The 21,837-nt window shown below is 37.8% G+C and overlaps 1 protein-coding gene across 6 annotated transcripts in view; it reads right to left on the bottom strand.

Moving 5' to 3' along the window:
* EPHA7 (EPH receptor A7) overlaps positions 1-21,837 on the bottom strand; it is a 170,358-nt gene that overhangs the window by 138,777 nt on the left and 9,744 nt on the right. For all 6 annotated transcript variants that reach the window (XM_055714300.1, XM_005434036.4, XM_027797989.2 and 3 more), the window contains exon 3: positions 20,756-21,425. In XM_055714300.1, coding sequence (XP_055570275.1) covers positions 20,756-21,359 — 604 coding nt within the window. In that variant the 5' untranslated portion in view covers positions 21,360-21,425. The remainder of the gene's footprint in view (positions 1-20,755; positions 21,426-21,837) is intronic.

The following is a 21,837-nucleotide window of genomic DNA, read 5'->3' as shown; positions in this document are numbered from 1 at the left end:
TGTTTCTACACAGGTAAAAGCGACTCGAAGTCATTACAATTAGGCTATCACAACTTCCTAAGCAGGCCCGTTGCTGGTGTATGAGATGAACCAGGATCCTTGGCCTACTCTTCCAAGATACATTGGTTGTTCCAAACTAAAAGTGTGTTTTTAAATAACAGCTAAAGAATCCTGAACTGATCTGACTGAATGTGAAAAAAGAACTTTGCATTTGTTTTAACTGCGGGTTTTAACATGGGCTTCTGAATCCAAGTATGCTGCAGCATACAGTTGCCAATTCCTTTTTTTTTTTTTTAATTCTTAATCCTAAAGCAATTGATAATTTCTTTTACATTCCAATTCTAAGAACCATATGGTTTTGTCATTATTATTTCTAAACAACAATCTAAACTCTAGCTTGATAAAAAAAAGAGGTTTTTAGTCCTTGCAATCATGGAAAACAGTTTGAAAAGATGATCCAAGTACATTTCAGAGACTGATCACATACATACACAGAGATTAAAGAATATTAATGATTTCAGACATTCCTGACTTTGTGGGGACCAAAGTAATGTGAGCTTCATGAGCTATGCAAGCCTGTCCAAAAGTTATGATGTTTAACAACAACAACAACTAAAACGATAAAAAAAAAAAACCCAAACCAGTAAATTCTCAGATTCAGAACCCTTTTTCTACTGAACTCATCTTTTAATTTCCAGTTTTGCAGGCACTTAGGGATGGTGGAAAGTGAAAAGAGACACTCTAACTTGCTTAGTAAGAGGCATAGAGCTCAACTGCCTTAGGTCCAGATCATACATATAAATTGCATCTCTTTTAATTTTTTTTTTTCTGAAGTGACATTACACAGTTCCTGCGTCTCTTGCTGTGTGGATAAAACACAGTGAAGTCTTTTGTACAGGTAGTACAAAAATCTAAACTCTGTCGCACCCTCTGGCATTTGAGGCATTTGAGAAATAGGAGCAGCACACAGCAGTGGAGAGGAAGAATGCACCTTACTCTCCTCCACTAAATAAGAACATGGCCACACTTACAAATGGGCCCTTCATTTTTTATTATTTATGAAAGGTGTTTCCACAACATTTACCACTGATACTTAATCTATTAAAATAGTTATTTTGTGTGTGTGTGAAAGGCACTTTGAAACCTCTTATGATAAAGCTAAACCAGAAGCTGGAAGTAGACCTTAGCTCTTATGAAAGACCATCTCCCAGTCACTTCAAAGGGACAAAGTCAGGCCTCGCCTTAGTTTCATACATTTGCATTATTGACTTTATGAAAAAACAGGCAAAGCCTTAAGTAAAGAACTCATTACGTAAGCCAAGAATGCCTGCATAATGCAGTGTCATTAGCAATGGCAGGTCCCAACCAGCAACACACACTGGCTTGAGACCCTGGCTATTTGCACAGCAGTCAGATGCCACTTTGCTGTGGTATGCAAACCATTAAATGATACATCTACCACAGTGATTAAAACTCCTGCCCTGCACTTGTATTCACCTGCTGACACATCCACTGCCTGGCACTCTGAAGTACAGGGCAGAGGTTAAGAAACATCTCTTCCAGCTCAGCCCAAACTCGTGCCCTCAGATTGCATCGCCTCACCTGTCCGCAGTCCCACCTCACTAGCACGCCCTCCCCTTCCCTCTCCTCCAGGATACATCCCCAGGCTTCAGTCTGACAGCAGGTGCTTTAAGCAGTTCAGTGCTTTGTGTGGGTGGAGTAAATTCTATCACTGACTTTAAAAAAAAAAAAAAAAAAAAAACCAAAGCCAAATGGATAGCCTTGTTGGTATACAAAAGTATAAAGTGGTACATTTAATTTAGATCTTTTTTACCCATATGGCAAATGTTGTTTGTTGTAAAATCACATATTTCATTACTGCTAAGTTATTTACAGTATTTCCGATCTCTCCAACAAAATGGTACATGGTTAACTGTTCTTTTTTAGGTGATCCTTTATTAGTCATATAATCCATTTTTCCACTGATTAGGGAAGATGATTCAGTACTAAATATCCTATCTCCTCATACGATTGATTTTTTATGCTCTTTTCTTCCAATACTATTTTCTGCAACACAGTTTTCCTGGCTAGTCTTTATTAGTATAAATCATCGGCAGATGTGCTAGAGATTTCACACTACAGCTTCAAAGATCTTTTCTAGAAACTGAGGAGGACAAAGCAATTTTTCATACCTAATTCCATTCTTCTCTTCCCCACTGATGCAACTGTCAAAGAAAATCACAGCTATGCTGACAACGCAATACAGATTGAACTCGGATCCATACAGACTATTTCTGCAGAGGCCCAGAGTCCAGAGGTGAAAATTATCTATTATTCTGAATAGAACCAGACAAAAAAAATCTGCTGTTGAAGACCTTACCCCTTATGGATAAGGTTAATCAGAAGCAAAATCAACCTAGCTTCAAACAAGAACATCAGCTTCCCGGTCCCTGCCAGGTCTCCTCCATGAGAGCAGCCGGACGCGGTGACCATATCACCAGCACCGCCAGGCTGCAAGAGCCACCACCAGCCACCTCCCCACACCCCCACAGCTCACAGCTCGCTGTGTCACTGCCCCCCTAATGCATCTTCTGCTGACATTTAGTCCAAAGCACCCTTTGTTTTGTTCTGTTTTGTTTAAAGGGAAAAAAGAAAGAGAGAGAAAAAAAAAAAAAACCACAAAAAAACCAACCCACAAACAAAGAGGAAAGTACATTAAACCAAACACTTTCATTTTCCATTATTTTTGGATCACTTCCTCAGCAGCCTAAGCACGGCAAGCTAGCATGTCACAAACTTTCAACTAAAACAAGAACAATATTCAACACCAACAGCATGAAATGAATCAGTCTGCCTGTGGTTTAATTCACAAAAGCAAATTTCTCTTTCACAGTCTCATTCCAGAAATGGGAAATAAACTTCTGTACTTCAATATCCATTTCTCCTGGAGGACCAGGCAGAACTGGGTAAGTTTGGTGGCTTTTTTGGCATTCTATACTTTTCATAGGACAGAGCCTGACAAAGGGACAGCCTATCAAAACTGAGCCATAAACAAATCAATTTACAGCAGCATAGTAAAATTAAAATGTGACTCAGTCTTTTTATTACTCAATATAACTTGCAGAAGAAATGGGTCTTTCCAAAGTCTTAAACAAATTAATTTTCTCGCTTAGCAGACTTAGGGCTTGTTAAAGGCCCACTAAGGTGCTTCATTGATTTCAATGCTCTTTGGCTCATTGCTCTTTCCACACTGTTCAGGAGCCGGCTGCAATTCTGTATTTCAGAAATTTTCTTCTAACTACAGGTAATTTCAGAATGATTGTAGAATAGACTGAATATTGGATTTGGGGTGGGGGAGTGGAATTTGACTTAATCTAGCTGGACAAATTAGTCCTATCAGATACCCCTTTAAAATCAGTCCAAACTAAAAGTAGCCTTTTAATCATCTGAGCTACACGACTGAGACTTCCTATGTCACAGCCAGCGCACAAACAGCCAGAAGCTAGTGAAATAGTGCTGTACTTCAACCAAAATCAATCATCAATTTCTCAAAATTTCATCCAGAAACCTAGTGAATTTATTTCTCTTTCGCTGCCTTTTTTTTTTTTTTTAATCCCATATCGTCGGAGTTAGTATCAAGCAAAGGCATACACAGAAATCTGTAGCTGATGAGTTGCCAAGTAAATCTGTTACTATAGGAAAGGTGCTTACATCTTTAACAGGTACAAACACACACAACCGATGGGAAGAACGCAATCAATAATAAAGCTTCCAAAAATCCTAGGCCTGTTTATCTTAGGATCAGACCTGAGTGGCATCATTAGATGCAGATCTGTTCTGCTATTTCTCATCTTTACCAGCTTGTCAGATAATTGCCTCCCAAGCAACTCCGGTGATCAGGCTTTCTCATTTCAACCATTAACTCATTCTTTGACACCCATACAAAAAAAAAAAAAAAAAAAAAAGCAAAAAAAAAATCCATGGAACTTTTAAGTTCTTTTTCAAAAAGACAGGTATGGATTGCAGCCTGAAAAGGGCTGACTATACTACAATCATCATTCAATGGTATTTTAAAAACCAATACTGTGGCATAATACAGAGTTTTCTAGTTTTCTTTTACCCGCTGCCATGCTCTTTACACAGTGGGTAAAAAAAATTGTGTGAAGTTCAGTGCTGGATACAGCTGAAAATTTTGATTAGTAATGACTACTTATCCTGCATCTGTACTTTATTACTGTAAGCCATTATGCTCATCTCTCATAAGGTAAGCACACATGAGCCAGAATTACAGCTAATTTCCACAAAAAAAAAAAAAAAAAAAAAAAAAATCGACCTACTTTTCAGCTCCCAGGTGTAGTACATGCTTATGTGCTTCCTCAAATCAGACCCACAGGCTGCTGAGTTGGAACACCACTGCGCCTTAAAAAGATCCATAGTGTGTCGCCCCAGAGTTACTACAGATGTTTGACTCCGGCTTTTACACAAGAGAAGTGCGGATGTGTTCTGTTCGTAAAAGTCTGTGGAAAGTTTGGGGGTCTATCTGGATGAAATACGCTGTATAAATACGCAGTTATCATCAGCACACTTCTGTCTTAGATAAACTTCTGGCAAAGTGGAGCGTATGAAAACTGTTTAAGGTTCCGTAATTAAAGCAATATTAGAATAAGCACGTTTCACCATGGCAAAATATTACTGAAAACAAAAGACCTTAACCACTGCTTGTAACAGGCCTTTCAAAATACAAACCGTACACATGAAAACAGTTGGTTTTTACTTTATTTCCTGTCACGAAGGTATGCTGCCAAATAAACGCTACTCTTTGTTGTGTTCTAAAAATGTCTGCTTTCAACTATTAAAACTATTTTAATTACTCACTGTTTTATCAGCACAAATAAAATTTGCTCACTGACGCACATCTTTCCTATCCAAGTGAACTGAACTACTTCTCCCAGATCATTTAGTGCAGGTTAGCCAGGCTTTGTGACCAGCACATAATATTATGCAAACTAAAACCATAACTACGTCCATTTAAGGTCAAAAAGGCCTATTTGTGGTTATTATGGAAATCAGTTTAAATGCGAGGTGGCTAAACAATGCATCTTTGCATCCTGGCTCAGCAAAAAACACAAACAACCTGCCAACATCTGCTTTTTGAAGTGTCAGATAACATTATTTCCAGGATGACATCAAGGGCCTTCATTGGCTATGCATAAGGTCAGTGAATATTAACTTCATTTACACTTGGCTGAGAATTGGCTGGTGCCAACAATAGAGGTTTAGATCCTCTGCTGAGCAGGGTTAAAAACTGACAGAAAGCTGCCATTGAGGAAGATGGATGATCGTACTAGCTGACCCTATTCCTCCCCAAGTGTCACAGCTTCGGCCTCTTTTCTATCTCCACAACAAAAGACCCTCTCCAAGCTTCCCAGTGGCCTTCAGCTTTATTGGTGCTAACAGGCCCAGACATTTTCATCGATTGGATTCTCTACCTCTTAAACACAAGAGCTTGCCCTCCCTGGCTAGCCAAACCTTGGCACAGATGTCTTTTTTTGTAATTGCTTCTCTGCTGTCTGTTGGGAAGGATGCAATCGGACAGGCGAACATCATGTCAACACAGAAATGTTTCACCATTTATCTCAGTTTCCCAATGGCATTTTAAGGAAAGTGATACGCTGCTTGCCTGGGGGGATTTAACCCTTCGATGGCTCGCAGTATCTATAAATGTGGTAAAAGAAGTTGCTGTAACATTGTTGTAGAAAAATTCTAGCTCATTTGTCCTACACGTAGTTCACAAATGATGAATTACTTTTCCAAACTATTTGAAATAAAACTTCTCTAAATGCACAGAAGTCAGTTTAGTGTTATTACAATGTATGCTTCTATGTCAGATCCTCAAGGGGTTTTTCAGTCAAGTTCAAAATATACATTTCATAAATAATAAGGCTTGAGTAGTTAATAACAAACATCTATAGAATTTCCAGTCTATTTAAATCCAAGGCCACAAACTTAATAGAAGTATCACAAAAATTCATTAGGAGCTTAAATGGATTAGAACTTATTTATTACATGGAATGAAAGTAATCAGACATCTTTTAACATTTGAATGACTGAATGACTGGAGAAAGGATATAAAGGAAATGTAACAGAGCTGTATAGAATGCTTTGGGGTTAAGAAAAACAGAAGTGATGTTCTTTTATCTTGTGTTTTTTAAACATCTGCTACTGGACATTGCTGGCAAAAGAGTAACGGGTTTGACAAGCCACTTGTTTGATCCAATACAGCAATTCCTGTCTTTCTGCATACACCATGGAAACACCCAGCCTCCTAACATAATTTATATATTTTCCCAAAATCTGGGCTGCACGGCGTGTGCTCTGTGACAGACTGATTGTGCAAAGCCATCCTTAAAGGCATTACAGCTAGCCAGAGAACTGTCTCCCACTGAGGTGCAATCGACAGGTTTATAACAACCCTTGCTCTGCCTAACCTAAATGTATAGCCAGAAGCAAAGGAGCACGGATTAAACGCCCCTATTAAAACCCATGGCTCAAGTTATCTAGCAGGGACAGGACAACTCTCAGAACTAAGGATGACCTAAAAAACATGCACATAAAAACTGACGGAAGAAAAAAAAAAAGGGGGGGGGGGGAGGGGAGGGGTGCAACAAAATTGATTTTTTACAGAGCTACGGGTTTTGTAGTAAATATTATGGAGTAATTCGCTCAAATAATAAGGTAGAAATGCCAAATACCATGGAGGTCACAAAAGTGGGGAAAAAACCCACAATCCAACCTGGCAGTCCAGCCTATAAAAATGAATGGAAGTACTGGCCAACAAGTCTACCTCTCTGTTGTGTGGCAGGATGGATCAAATTATTTTAGGTTTCCTATAACGCTTGTAGTTATAATTGAGGGAGGGGGTGGGAGCAGGTGGGGGTCAAGTAAAAAGGCAAGAATTTTCTGCTGGGGAAGAGGGGAAAATGGCACCATTTTCAAACTAGCCAAAATCGAGAAGGAAGCAAAAACAGTAGAAAAGAAAACGCAGTCATAATTCAGCCATAAAACAAAAAGATGTACTATGAAAAAAATACACGTGAATGTAGCTGAAGTGATTTTAGAAAATACAGCAGTACATATATTTCTTGCAATGAGATGTTTATTGCATACAGCCTACCGCAATATAAAATAACGCAATTGTGTGGTTGTACACCAAAATTCATGACTATTTTTTTTTTTTTACTGGTAGGGAATATTGTCAGAGTAATGAGGAAAACACACATTTTTCATATTTGTAGCAACTCCTATTAAACAAACTGCCTTTAGCGAGGACTGCAAGGCTGGGCCCTTGCTCTTTGTGTTAATAACAGATGGTTATGACATGGGGCCAATTCCTGTTTTTCTAACTCTCACAAGTAGTCCCAAGGGACTAATTATTTATTTTTATGAATAAAGCAAGCAAGATTTTACCCAAGGGAAAATAAGCAGTTTTGCAACAAAAAACGTTTGTGATCCCCTTTTCCACTGGGTAAGAGCAGGGAGCTCCTCTTTTAGGCACACCCTGCCAGCCCTGTAAGAAGCACTAAGGAAACCCAGTTCCAGGTACTTGGAGGGGACTGGGACTGAGAGAAAGGCACGTAAGTACAAAATGATGACAGCTCTCAACAGATTTCCCCAATATGCTTCAGAAACCACTATCAGGGATGGAGATTGGCAAGGGATCCCCAGCAGCACACTACTTCCATCTGGACTGGGTGGAACTATAGCGTCTCCCAAAGCAGACAGATACAGGGATTTTCAAAGATGACAAGACCGGTCCATTTTTTAACCTACAGAGACATGTAATACAGCACAAGAGTTTTTCCCCCATGGGTAATCACAGGAAAAGGGTTCCAGTCAGCAGACATTTTCCTTTTCCATCACCTTAATGAACAGCCCTCCATCTCTTTTAGTTAACAAATCCATCATGTTGCATTTGTAAGTATATTCTAAAAATCAAAATGAAGAAAAAAATTATGAGCTATAACTACCTCTGAAGAGGTGCTTATCATATGCTGGAGGTGACCCAGCTGTTCACCTATACAGGAAAGTACCATCTCTCTATATGGGCTATACTCTCCATAAATCACCATACCGTGTGCCTTTAGCTGACTACTACCACTGTTGTACTATCAGGTGCCCAACACAAGTAGCGGGAGGAGCTGAACCGCTGTTTCCCATGGGGCATAGGCTACCCAGCCTAGGGCAAGCGTAATTTGTACGTGGCACACAAAGGGGCTGTTACATACTCCTTTAAAAGGATGCGTGAGGGTGCCACAAGCTGGATCTCTCTTTCATTGAATGAAAATATACTACTGACTCAGGAAGATGGAGAGCACTGGTATGACCACAGATATTTAAAACTCACTTCTGAAGGGATTGCAGAGATTGCAAGATTGAAAAGCCTCTTCTATCTCTGCATTTCAATGCAATAGAAATTGGGGTTTGGGAATTTTCTTCTACCTAAAGAAGAAATTACATTTGTATATATCCATTAGGTAAGCACGTATAGCACTTTATAAAGCAATGTCAAAAACATTTTTCAACCTGAATGCTTAAAAGCACCTCAGCCACTCACAGCCAGAAACAGTACAATGGCATTTTACCTGTATTTACCAGACCAAACTAAACTCTTATTAATGCCAGTTTACATGACCACGTTAACAAGACCATGGTGTGAGAAACCTAGGGTTTAGTTTACAAATCAAGTGAATCTAGGATACATGGAAGGATATCATCCCTTTAGGAAGGACAGTCCAAGCAAAAGATCTTTTTGTGTACGTGGAGCTGATCTGTAATGTTTTTATGTGTTCAGATGACCTGAGCAGCCTGTTTGTGCATAGTCCCAGAACATGTCCATCAATCAGTGTCAACATTCTTCCAAGCTCCACTTTGACTGGCAACTGACAGTTATCTCCTGAACGTTAATTAATAATGAATACCATTGTCAGTGCTTAAATACACAAAATGTCTTTAAATGGTGAAATTTTAAAAATGGTGTTTGTTCTGTGAGGACAGGCATTGTATTTTCATTAATTGTATTGTATTAAGGAGAGAAATAAAAACTCCTAATTTAAAGATTGCACATCATTTGTATTATCAATATGTGCTTTGTTTTCTACAAAGTACTCATCTCTACTTGTGTCACACGATTTTGAATCTTACATTCCTGGATACATGATTTTTACAACAGTAATACACAATACAGTGACTATGTAGCTCTCCATTTGACAAAAAATCTTTTAAGATAAATGAACAAAAGCAGGCACATCACTGTCTCCTCCTTTGTCGCACTCACCCAGGAAAAAAAAAGTGTGGTTTAAAGAGATGTTATTTTTCTCCCTTGTTTACTGACATTGTTCACGAGCAATTCCACTCACAAGACCTTTTTAATAATAAGCCAAATAGAGACTTATTTCAGCTGACAAACTAAAGCAGACAGACAAGCATACACATGCTAAAGCCAAAGAATTGCCCCTTTTAATCAGAAAATTAAGTGATATGCAACTAATGATAAGTGAAAGTGAACAGAAGAGACAGTCACAGATCACAGACTGAATATTCTATTCAATCTGCACTGGGGGTCACGAGTTTCAGTCCTGCTTATGATTTTAAGCACGTGATACTTGCACACTTCTCAGCAGCCACAGATTAAACCTGGCTGAGACTTCCATAGGTGAGGTAATTAGGTGACAATGTGGAGCCTTGGGATTTGCTAACAGTTAAAACAATGTCCATTTCCTTTAGGTATTATTTGGGGGGACTTTATCAGTGCTTTTCTTTTTTTTTTTTTTTTTTTTTTTTTTTAAGTTAGTGTCAATAAAACTGCCTACCATTTGAAAGTTGTCCATTCGTCTGTCTAAACATTTTGTCCTTACACAATCAGCACAGAACAATGTCACAATTACAATATGCTCAAGAAAGTAAATATTGAATGTTAATTTTTACAGAAAAGCTACTAGTATGGAATAAAAATTTTCAATAAGTGGGCCAAAACCTAAAATGAAGAGTTATCTAATTCATTTACTGTGCAAATAAATTGATCAAGAAAAAAAATATGTTGACATTTTGAAACATGAGAAATCCAACATCCAAGTGTTTGATTTCAGCTAAATGACTATATCATGAGCCTGATCGACACAACAAAATTAAGTAGCAAGAATACCCTCTCTTCAATAGGATTCTAACCACATTCCAAAAGCAAATCTATACAGCTATTAAAGAAATAGCAAAGAGTATCTTAAAAAAGATATATCTGTTTCATCCTAACTTTTTCTTTCTGATTACATTTTCTTATTGGACATTTTAAGACTTGAATCAAAGCTATATGGTCTAACAGGAAGAAGAAAAAAGTTCAATGTGTCTCCATTTGCTTTGACATACAAACACATCACCCTTATGAACAAATGAAAAAATCAGTAGAAACTTTTCTCCAGTTCTATCATTCGTCTTAGAAATACATGCATACAAATACATAGTGCAAATAAATTGATCAAGACAAAAATATGTTAACATTTTGAAACATGAAGCTCAAACATCCAGGATTAAATGCTTTATATTTTATATGTGTGTTTGTATTTTACATATTAAACATATATATAAAGGAAGCTCAGAACCTAAGATACTGGAACTCATAGCTCCATGTGAATGGTTCTAACGGCTAAACTATGGGAAGACAAGATTCAACAGGGGCTAATAAAACCTTCTAACAGTGACTGCATGTTGGTTAATAGGCATGCCCTCCTTCTCAGCAAGAAAAATAATTGACTTAAGTCTGGAAAACTTGAGTTGAATGAGATCATGTAAATATGATCAGTGATCACAGCCACATGTTGCCCACTCAGACCCATGTTCTACAGACAAATTTTTTAACATGTAATTTGTTCCAACATCAACAGAGTTGAGCTGTTTGGCACACAAACTGCCAAACTTTTAGGAATACAATAAACTTTACTTAAGAATCTCAATTGCCAGCATTCTTCAAGTACTTTCATGGTAGCTAAGCAAGGGCTCCAAGAATTTAAATTAGAGATTTAATGAGATTCTCAATACCAACTATGTCCCTCTGTGTACACAAATGGATTGATTCAATTAGGCACCACATAGCCATTCATGAAATGTATAGTTTGTTCTCAAAATCTACCCATACAATAGCTTAATGTAAAAAAAGATGGTACATTCAGGAAGTTCAAAGAATACTGTTTACTACTTATAAATGAAGACTAGCTATTAAGTGGAGAAACTGAGGGATTCGGAAGTTTGTAGGCCACAGGCAGTATAACTTTTGAGACGGCGTGGACCGGTCATTAATCCAAGCTCCAGAGAGCTCGTGAGTTTTTCCTTGATGGTCCATCATATGCAGATGGAGAACTCTGACATCCTGCCTCTCTCCTACACTAGAATAAAATAACTAGATGGTCATCTGAGGAAAAAAAGCCCTACCAAGCATCAGGGGACACTTGCAATTTAGTCACATCATGAGGACATATCCAGTAAGGTGAAGGGAGCGTACAGCAGGTCACATGCACACGGCTATACAAGGCCACCATATTAGTCACTTGCCAAAAGATCTTCAACTACCACTTTCAAGGGCCACCCTACTTCAGTCCACTGTGTTGAATCTACTGGAAAAATGCACACCAGTCATTTAGGCCGGATTATATTTCACATTCACTAAATGAAAGAATAATAACAAGTTACAGCCACTAAATATGCTACATATCCCATGTGCCATCAGTAGAATTTTTGAGTCACGTTTATACTCGCTTCTCTGTACACATTTATATCAGCACAATACCTACAATTTAGAAAAGCACAACTAACCAAACATGCATTTAAGTATGTTTCATCCATGTAAAAGTTTTAGGTTTATGTATATGCTTACAGCTCCTTAAAACTTTAGCACTTTCCTCAGTAGGAAAATATTAGCGCGTTATATTACTCCCACTGAGTTAACGGGAGTCTTGCCATTAAGTCCTAGGGATGATGCCTCAGCCTTCAGTCACACAGTCCTCTGCGTTAGGCGTTACTTCCCTAAAACAGTCATAACTTGTTTACTGAGAAATAGGAGTCCCATTGTTACACTTTCTTCAGTATGTTTGTTTATGGTAATACATACTATCAGAAATATTTTTTTTGTTCAAAACAAAAAAAAAGGTAGCCAGCCAGCAAGGCAGGGCTCTAGACTTGCACCAGCTTCTCAAAATCAAACCCTTAACTCATTTCACAATTAAAGCAAGAAATAATCTTTGCATTTATGTATATTAAATACATCAAAAAATAATACTTACATTTCTTAATCATGTACTTCCCTTTTATCCATCAATCACACACATTTGAGGTATGTCAGGTGTCAGAAAATACTAATAATTACAGTTAATTACACTTTCATTAGGAAAATGCTCGATATTATTATTTCAGAAGAGACAGGTCTTGCCAAGTCACATGTAACTAATCCAAAGCACAAAAGTTAAGAAAAGTATCAATTTACTTTGGGTAAAAAAACCTGATGTTTATTACAGGTGTGAGCAACTTTATCCTCCTTAGGACAGGCAGCAGGGCCACCCAGCTATATAAAGCTATACAGGTACACGTGTTGACAGGATCAGACTCCAAAAGCATAATAATCAAGCCCAATTCTTACCTCACAAAAGTTTTATACTTGGTTGCCTTAGCTACTCTGAATTATGCTTATAAATTAGTGTAATATTAAGCAAAATTTCCTGAAATCCATATAGCTGTTAAAAGATAATTTTTCCTCAAAGGAAAATCTCTTCTTAATGGATAGAAGTAAGGAAATAAGCGTTACATGCTGAACAGCCGCTCTTCAGGATGCTGGCATGCTGTGTTTATTAGGGAGACTTGAAATCAGAAACAGTCATTAATGGAGAAGTACAGAAGAACACTCCTTCAGCAGACATACTGCTGATGTATCTGAGAGCAAGAAATGAAATATGAGATTCCCACAGAAAACAAAGTATCTCTGTAAACTATTAACTAGGATACTATTCCCTTTCACATATAATGTATAGGTATTTTGTTAATATTAGGGACAAGAGAATTCACCGTGACAGGCAGAGGCAACAGCAAAATTAGGAAGTACCCAGGGATAAAAGCTTCTCTAAGTAAGAAGAAGACTGTTCATAAAAGTGTCTTAAATATATTTGCTACTGCTGCTGTTTTCTTGATAATGCAAGGTTACAGAACAAATTAGATACACCATCCTGCAAAGGGAGGTTAAATTTTATAAAATTTATGCCGACTAATGCTGAATTAAACAGCGAACCCACCTTCCTTTTTCTTTTGTTTCTGTTTTTGGGGGTTTTTTTCCTGCTTGATGCCACAACATTCTGTGTAGGCTTCTAGTAGAAAATATCTACATATTTTCCCTGTCATGTGAACGATGTTTGGCTTTTAATAAACTCCCTGAAAATACTTTTCTAATTCTTTTAAGGAAACCCCTTACAAATTGTTTTAATCTTAACTTGGTTCCATCCTTAAGTATTTATTAACAAAGTAGTATTTATTAACAAAGTAGTATTTATAGGGGGGTGAAAAAACCAACACAATCATGACAAACAATGTTACATACTGAGTACACTTTGAAAGAGCTATTTTGTCTTTGCAGATATTAATTTCAAAAAGTTTTACTTGTTTTCAATTTAGAAAGTGTTAATCCACAAGCTGTGTACAGCTTATTGTTTTTAATAACTAAATTATATTGCAAAGATGGCACTGTACAGAGAAAACACCGAGATTTAACGCTGAGAAGTCAAGAAGCAACAATTAATTTTTACACTGCAGTTCAGGTGGTAATAAGCATGATATTAACTCAAAATCCACATAAAGAGAAAACTGTCTCCACAGTTTCCCAAGTAAAAACAGAAAGATATTCTTACAGATTTAATACTGCTTAACATGTATGGACTGTTGAGGGGATGGAGGAGCAAATATTTTCATGATAACAGAGGAAGTTTGGAATGCAGAAAATTCAAAAGCTAATCTAGTTAAGCAAACATTTTGCTCACATAATTTTTATTTTCTTTCAACTTCAGTACCAAACATGGATCTCTCTGTATGGTTGTCCCACTTCTTGAATAAGAACCTCCACTTCACTCCTTTGCTTAAGGCTCCTTGCTTTCAGAGACCAATTTATACTTTGAAGTGCAGTTTGCTTGAACCGCTTTGAACAGCATTCCATCATCCATATAATAGCTGACTTACAGATACATAAAGTAGATCAGTTCAACACTTATTAACATGTTCCTATCTATTCTGTAAGAAGTTCTTCCAGGAAATAACCTCTAATTTTAGTTTCTCTGTAATCTACTAACTTTCCTTTTTTCAGTTCCTGAAGCCTTATTTTCCTGGCTGGAGGGGTTGGGTTTTGGTTTGGTTTGGTTTTTTTTTTTTTTCCTTAAACAGCTAACAGTCATATTTAATGGGATGCACGTGCACCTGAGAGTCCCCTAACAAGGATTATATGTGTGTGTCATTTCTCTCATTTGTACTCTGAAATAAAAGGATATTTAAATTTATTTTTAGTGGCTTAATTCTCAGAGATTAACAAAAACACTGGACAACAACAAACAAAAAACCAACCCCCAGAATCCCAGAATTTTCAAGCAAGACAGTTGTTTCATCATCTAGGAAAATCTTTTATACTCCAGAAAAATTGTAACAAAGCTATTATGTCTCTTTTAACTTTCACAACAGATTTCTGGGCAGAAAAAATTGTTTCAGAAGCAAGATGTATGGTTTTGTGCAACAGACTTAACATGATGAGATTCCATTTCTAAATAGCAACTAAAGCTTCATTTAGAACAAACAGAAGATAGACTTTATGGCTAAGGAGTTAATGGCCCAGCTGTTGAGCAACCATAGCTAATTCAGCAGTGGCATCCCAGACCCGTAAAAAGACAGCTTTAGTGCTTCCTCTGTAACTAAAGGAGAAATTACTAAGAATCTGCTAGATTTCATTGCTGGCTTTGTTTTGATTTCAAAATCTGTGCACAGCAGTGAATCTGACCAAAAGGAAAATAAATTAAAAAAAGTGCAACAAATTTAGTTTCAGAAATTCATATTCAGCAAACCTCTAGAAAAATGCAAAAATAAAATTAATTCCTGGAGACAACAGAATCTGGAAAGAGGAGCAGAGGGGCGGGGTGGGGCAGGAGAAAGGCTAGAGAAGGGAAAGAGATCTACATTCAACCACATTACCCAACAATTTCACTTCTAGAATCTGGACTCCTGATCGCCCACGTGCATGTGCTAATCCACTCCTTTCAGCTCTCCTGGAGCGAAACAACTAGTTCAGTACTGACTAAACCTGTCAGTAGTTCCGCAGTTAATGCATTTTAGGGATCACTGATGGCATTTTGGATCAGAACTAGCAGGTTTTGACTGCCTCCAGCACTTAAATCACTTCAACTCAAACATCACCTTAGCTTCTCACATATATTCATGTCACACTCGAGACAGGATGCTGTATCTCCAAAACTATATGGCCTATAATCATACTAATCAAAGTAATTCAGAAACTTAAAGGGAAAAAAAACCCTGTATCTTAGGGCCACAAGGCAACCCTGAGGATACCTGCAACAAATGCTATGAGGCATGAAGGCAACCGTTTCTTCAGGTGATAGATTTAATTTGGAAACCAATTTTCGAAGAGGACTTGTTTAACAGTAGACATAGCTCCTCTCCCCTTCTCTTCTCTGCGCTGACACATCCAAGAGGCTGAAGAACATGAATAAAGTAGGTCAAAAACTCAACTGACTTAGGGAGACTGACAAATTTGTGAAAATCATACTCTATAAGAAGACTAGACTGTTCTGAAAGAAAGACATAGCAAGAAAATATATCTTTCTACCACATCTCTGACAAGAAGGGCAGTCAGGAGACTCCAGGGTGAAAGAAAGCCAAGACATTCAACTTTTCTAGAAATTCCAAAGGGGGCTGGAAGCAGAAATCACAGCTCTACATTTCACAGTAGAAACACCTTCAGTATTCTTGACCATCTAGCTAGAAAGTCTTACTTTTACCTTAAAATTAACTGGTATATTTTTTCTGAACCCTGCTAGGATCCTTTGGAAAGATATTTACATGATTATTATTTTTTTAAAAACCAATAGTTCTTATGCAGCTGTATCTGGCACCTGATATCACATTGACCTTTGTTTGAAAAGGGGACAGCAAAATTATTTAAAATTTTAGGGGACAAAAAGGGAAGGAGGTAGACATTCTCGTGTTGAACTTCCACTGGCTTCTGAGAAAATGACAAGACTCAGAGGTATCCTCATTCTCTGCTCTGGTTCAATTTGCTATGAATAATTACATTCTCTTCCCTAGAGTAATTTTGGAGGCAAATGGAAGAAGAGTAACTGCTCTTTAAAAAAGGAAACATTTAGAGTCTTAATGATATAAATGCCAATGAAAAAATTTTCTACCATTTTTCCCCTTCTTCACAAAGCAAAAGATTTTCAGGTTGAAAATGCAGGAATGTCAACATAAGTTACTGAACCTGCAGGTCACCCAAAGCTTTTGGGACACACTACCTGGGCTAAACTACACCAATTTCACAATATGCAAAACCTGAGCTTTTTAGAAGCATGGTAACATTTTTTTAATGACAGCTTATTCACATTCGCCTCTTAATTCATTGCCCTCTACTAATAAATTTGTGGCTTATCAGCTCCTAAGTGGAGTACTATCAAAAAAACAAAATAAAACAAAAAAACCCAACCAACCAAGAAACACAACCACACATACTTTACACCACAAAAATGCCAAGCATAAGGCAGATTCACTTTCTGGATCTGTTATCAAGTAAGATTTCACAATGTCAAGAGATAAAAGTTTGTCCCAAGAAGAAAAAAAGAGAAGGAACAGGTGCAGCTTGCAGTCTGGCACAGCATACAGCACATGACAAGGTTTGGAAAGAAAAGCCTGTATCTCCCTTTTTACCTCACCAAGACAAAATCTACAAATAGCTATAATCCCCTCCCCATTTCAGGGCCAATAAAACAACTGTTACTGCATACATTATTATAAAATGTTTAACAGTAAAATGTACCCATTTGGCTTTCCCTAGAAATCTGAATTTTTGGACTCTGTGCCCAATCACCTGTGTAATTTCTCAGTTCAGTCATATTAAGTGATGCTTCATACCTCCTGAAAAATCACTCTACTACTCCAATTGAATAAATTTAATTCATTCCCTCCCCATTTCCAGCTAACACGAAACAGATGGAAAATGCATTACACTAGAAGTTCACAAAGAATTATTTTCTCCTTCAAATACAATCACTGATCACAGTGTGCTCCTTACATGTACAACATATTGACTGAAATCCACTGTGCGGGGAAAACAACAACAAAAAAATAATCAAAGTTAGACCTACTGGGAGTACACTACAGTTACTGAGATCTTTATTGGGGTTTTGTGGCTGAGGTTTTTTTGCCAGAACAGATGCAATACACGCTATTGGAAGAACTCAGTATTTCCAAGTACCTTTCTGGTATCTCTGCTAGGTACCTTTCAAGGCAATCCTTTACAATGTCCAACTTCCACACCTAAGCCTAGTGCCACATACCATCAGACATAAGATCAAAATGGAGGAGATGGTGTCCTTGCACATAAACAAAAGAATCTGCAATTCAAAGTTCAGAGGCTCGTATAGTTTTCTCATGTTTGTTTCACCCAGGTTTAAGATTTTGCTTTAAATGACACTTGTGAGCTCTCTGCAATTCGGCTCTCTTATGTATGTTTGTTATCTCAATAGATCACCGAGGTGGCACAGACCCTTGGCACACCTATAGTGAGAAATAATCAGTGTACACAGAAAAAAAACCAAACAAACACACTACTTCAGTTTCAAAGATAAAGCTGCAGAAGAAACACAGGGGAGCTCATTTTCCAGGTTTTGTGTTTCACTGCTCACAATTGTTTTCTTCCTTATCTTTCCCAGCATTACCAGTTACTTACATTCATGCAACAAAAAAAAACCAAAACAAAACAAAAAATCTTCTGGCAACACATCCAGTGCAGAGCTGTGTATAAATCAGAACTCAATTGTTTCAGTGTCTGAACTGAAAAAATTTCACACACGGGAGAGAAGCTGTATGCAAAAGAAACACATTCTTCAATCACAGCCAGCCAATCAAGCCAGCCTAACACAAATGAAAATCCCCACTGAGCTAGAGGCTGAAGAGCTATTTGGAACTACAATGTGGCCATCTACTCCTACCTTTGCTACAACGCAGCCAGATAAGGTATTATTCTGTATCTTTAAAAGACCTTCCTATTGTGTTAAGTTAATTCAGCTGAGCTTTAGCAAGCGTGAGAGAGGAATCACAGACTTCTGCCCATCCTGACAGAGCACAATGCTTTCTGCCATGAGCAGTCCCAAAGAAGTCGCGCAGCATGCCAGGTACAAAGTATTTGCAGAAGTGAGCCCTCAGACAGGGCTATAAAAGCTCTGGGTTAAGGAAGCACACTCCAACTTGCTTCTGCTTGATCTGTTACACAGCTTGACAGTAACAGATAGCCAGTTGCATTAGTGTCAATGTTCAGATAAGCTTCTCTCAATATCTGTCACAAAAAACAGACGCGGTATCAGTGTGCCAGCTGTATTATCGGTCACTACATAGTTGATCATACTTAATAACATCCTCGAGCACAGGCACAGCTAACAAGTATCACAGACGGCAATTATTGTGGTGTGCCAGAGTCACCCAGATCGTTCTGACTCAGAGCTGCCAGCGGCGCACATTCGGCGAGTGCCTGCCTCCCACCCTTTCCCTCCCAAATACATTAACTTGCCTCAATATGGAGCTGGAGTTTGTTTTGAAACTCTTAACAGGATCACTGAAAGAAAAGAGGAAAAATACCATAAATGATCCTCTGGACTGTTTCCAGAGTAGCGTATTCTCTTAGCGATTGCTTTGGAAGCAAGCCAGAAACGGGAAGTGTTCTTGCAAATGAGCATGCTACTATACTCGAGTACAAGTTATCGTTTAATTCTTTTGTCAACATCAGTGCGGTTATAAATTAAGAAGCCTGTTTAATAAACAGATTACTTGAATTCATTACCAAACACCGATTTCTTCTTCATCCATCCCCCCCAGGCCCCCAGCTCCTGTCCCCCACCCGCTTCCTAACATACACTGCTTTTTCTGATACTTTCTCTCCTTTATGGAAAATCAAAGATTATTACATTAATTACATCAGCTATGACTAGGTCCGTAATCAAGAGCAAGTTAACTAAGAGAAGGAAAAGAGTCAGTTGCTCAAAAAAAAACATTTGAAAAATCTCAAAAACCAGGCTTTTACGGGACAAAGTGTTTAATATTTTTAACAGAGCTTTAATACAATCTACTGAATGGTTTCATAGGGGCAGTTTTTCACATTACAATTACTCCTAATGAGATCACACTCTGCAGTGTATAAGCCCTCGCCCCTTCCCAACAGAACAATGGAAGATTTGTGCAAAGCTACAAAGGCCTCAGGTCAACTCAACTCGCTTCACTTTGTACTGAATTTCCTCATATAAACTCATCAAGAACACAATAATTTTTTTTTCCCCCAAGGAAAAATTAATAGTGAGATTCATTTACTTTGTTTTAGGGTGTCCCTAATCCTCTACAGATTTTGAAGTCCTCACACAGGTATCTTGGACTCAGTGACTGCTGCCAGCCTTAGTTTTCAAAATCTGTAGATATCTCCTCTTTGCAGATACCTGTGTTTGGGGTTTTTTTTTTCCAGTTTTTGACTTACAACATTTCTCACCAACAAATGTCTGCCTATCTTACAATAAAAATATGGTGATATATAACTCCTTTTGTTATCTTATGATAAAAGTGATAGACCTTGTATTAAGTGTACATGAAAACAAACTGCCTATTCTCGTGATTTTGCTGTAAGCGGAAATACTGAAATATGCTTTCACACACTAAACAGAAATGTCTTATGCATGTAGCCCCAGTGACAGCAATGCTAAGGGCACGTATCATTCTAAGAATATGATGTCAGAATATGCTGTATCAGTCTGAAAGTACAACTCAGTAGTCTCCGATTTGCTAGTATTTTAAACTAATCACTATGATCCCACAGCAAGCTGAAAGTTTTGAGTTAGTTTTAAGCAAAAAGATATTGTAGGAAGAAAAATATACTTTATTCTAAAAACTTGATATTCCGTTTGAAAGATCTATCTTGTGTTTGTTTGAATTTTACACTCAGGTTTAATTGTGTGTGTACTCCTCCCATTACTAACCACACCTCATTCTAAGTTTACTACCTCAGGTTTAGTTTCCTTATAACTCTGCCACAGATCATGTGAAAAAACAAACTGTTTAACTACTCATATCTAAGATTATTGACACAGTGTTCTCTGATAGGTATGACTTGCTCAACATCACCATGAGGTACAAGGAACATCACCTTAACCCGTTTAAAATGTTAGTCCTGAATCTGTATTTGTGCTTCACACAACATTAACTTTTCTTGTTTAAATCTAAAAATGCAGTATGCACCCACTGACTTCCATATCCAGAAGGGCTGACTGCTTTAGATTAGCCAGTGTGAAGTTTACAGATTGAGGATCCAAAAACTTCACAAGCAGTCTGATGACGTATTTCTCTTGCAAGAAAAATAATAAAAATAAGCTGGTAAAACATGATCTATAATGTACATTTTACAGCAACTTGTATGTTTACTTACGTTCACACGTGTCTCCTTTTTGCTGGTATCCTGCTTTGCAGATACATTTTCCAATAGGCACTAACCATTCTCCCTCCGCACTACAGTGCATCTTCGGCGAGTTCTCCGCCTCCTCCTCCGCACTGCTGACGCAAGTTCCTCGTACTTCAACTAAAGAGGAAAACTCTGAGCCAGTCACTGTGTCAGGGAAAATAGCTAAGTTCTCAATGATGGACCAACACTTCTTGTAGTAGACTTTGACAGAGACCAAAGCAATGCAGGCCCCTACATCCTGAAATGCAAGATAGAATCCTTTTTTGGACAAAGGTCCAATTTCTCTCACCTCTGTGTTTAGTTTCATTTTTCTCTCCCCAAGATCACCTTGGGTAAAACTTTCATCTGCTGCAATAGTGTCTATTTTTACATACTGGTTTTCTCGAATATTCCTGCCAGTGTCGTAGTCTGTTTCATAATAATACAAGTTAAAAGTTTCTTTACAAGTCCCCAGAACTCCAGGAAGACTGTTACAATCCCTCAGAGTGAATTTCAGCTCTACAAAAATCCTTTGTGCATTGCTTTTTGCAATCCAGTTAGTCCGAAGCCAGTTGTTTTGGTTTGATTCCATCACCTGGCATACCTGGTATGTTCGTATAGGAGTGTAGTTTTCATCCAGTCCACTAATTTCTTCCCACTAAAACAATAACGAACAGTTAGTAATACAAAAAAAAAAAAAAAAAAAAGCCACTAGATATAACTATTGCGTATTTTAACAGGCTTCAAGCAATTCAGAACTCGTTTTTAACAGTATGTCTTCCTAACAAGCAGGTTATTGTTAAAACACTCTTACACAAGTGAAGAAAATACATATTAAGGCAGCTGCAGGACCTCTCTCCCTCCATGTCATGCTAACATAGAAATAACTTCTAAAAATCACTTTCATATCATGGGCAGAGTTGTAAAGGAGAAGCTTCAGAGCAAGCTGTTCAGTGTACCAAGTTCTGGTTACACACCAGGCTCTCTCATGTTTCATTAAAGTCATGGCAATTTTAGGTAAGCAAAGACAAAGAGGGCGGCAGCTTTGCTTCCAGGGAAACCTAAAATCA

Source organism: Falco cherrug, chromosome 6 (assembly GCF_023634085.1).
Source record: "Falco cherrug isolate bFalChe1 chromosome 6, bFalChe1.pri, whole genome shotgun sequence".
Lineage (NCBI taxonomy): Eukaryota > Metazoa > Chordata > Aves > Falconiformes > Falconidae > Falco > Falco cherrug.
The sequence above is the reverse complement of the archived record's forward strand: the minus strand, read 5'-3'. Positions and strand labels throughout refer to the sequence as shown.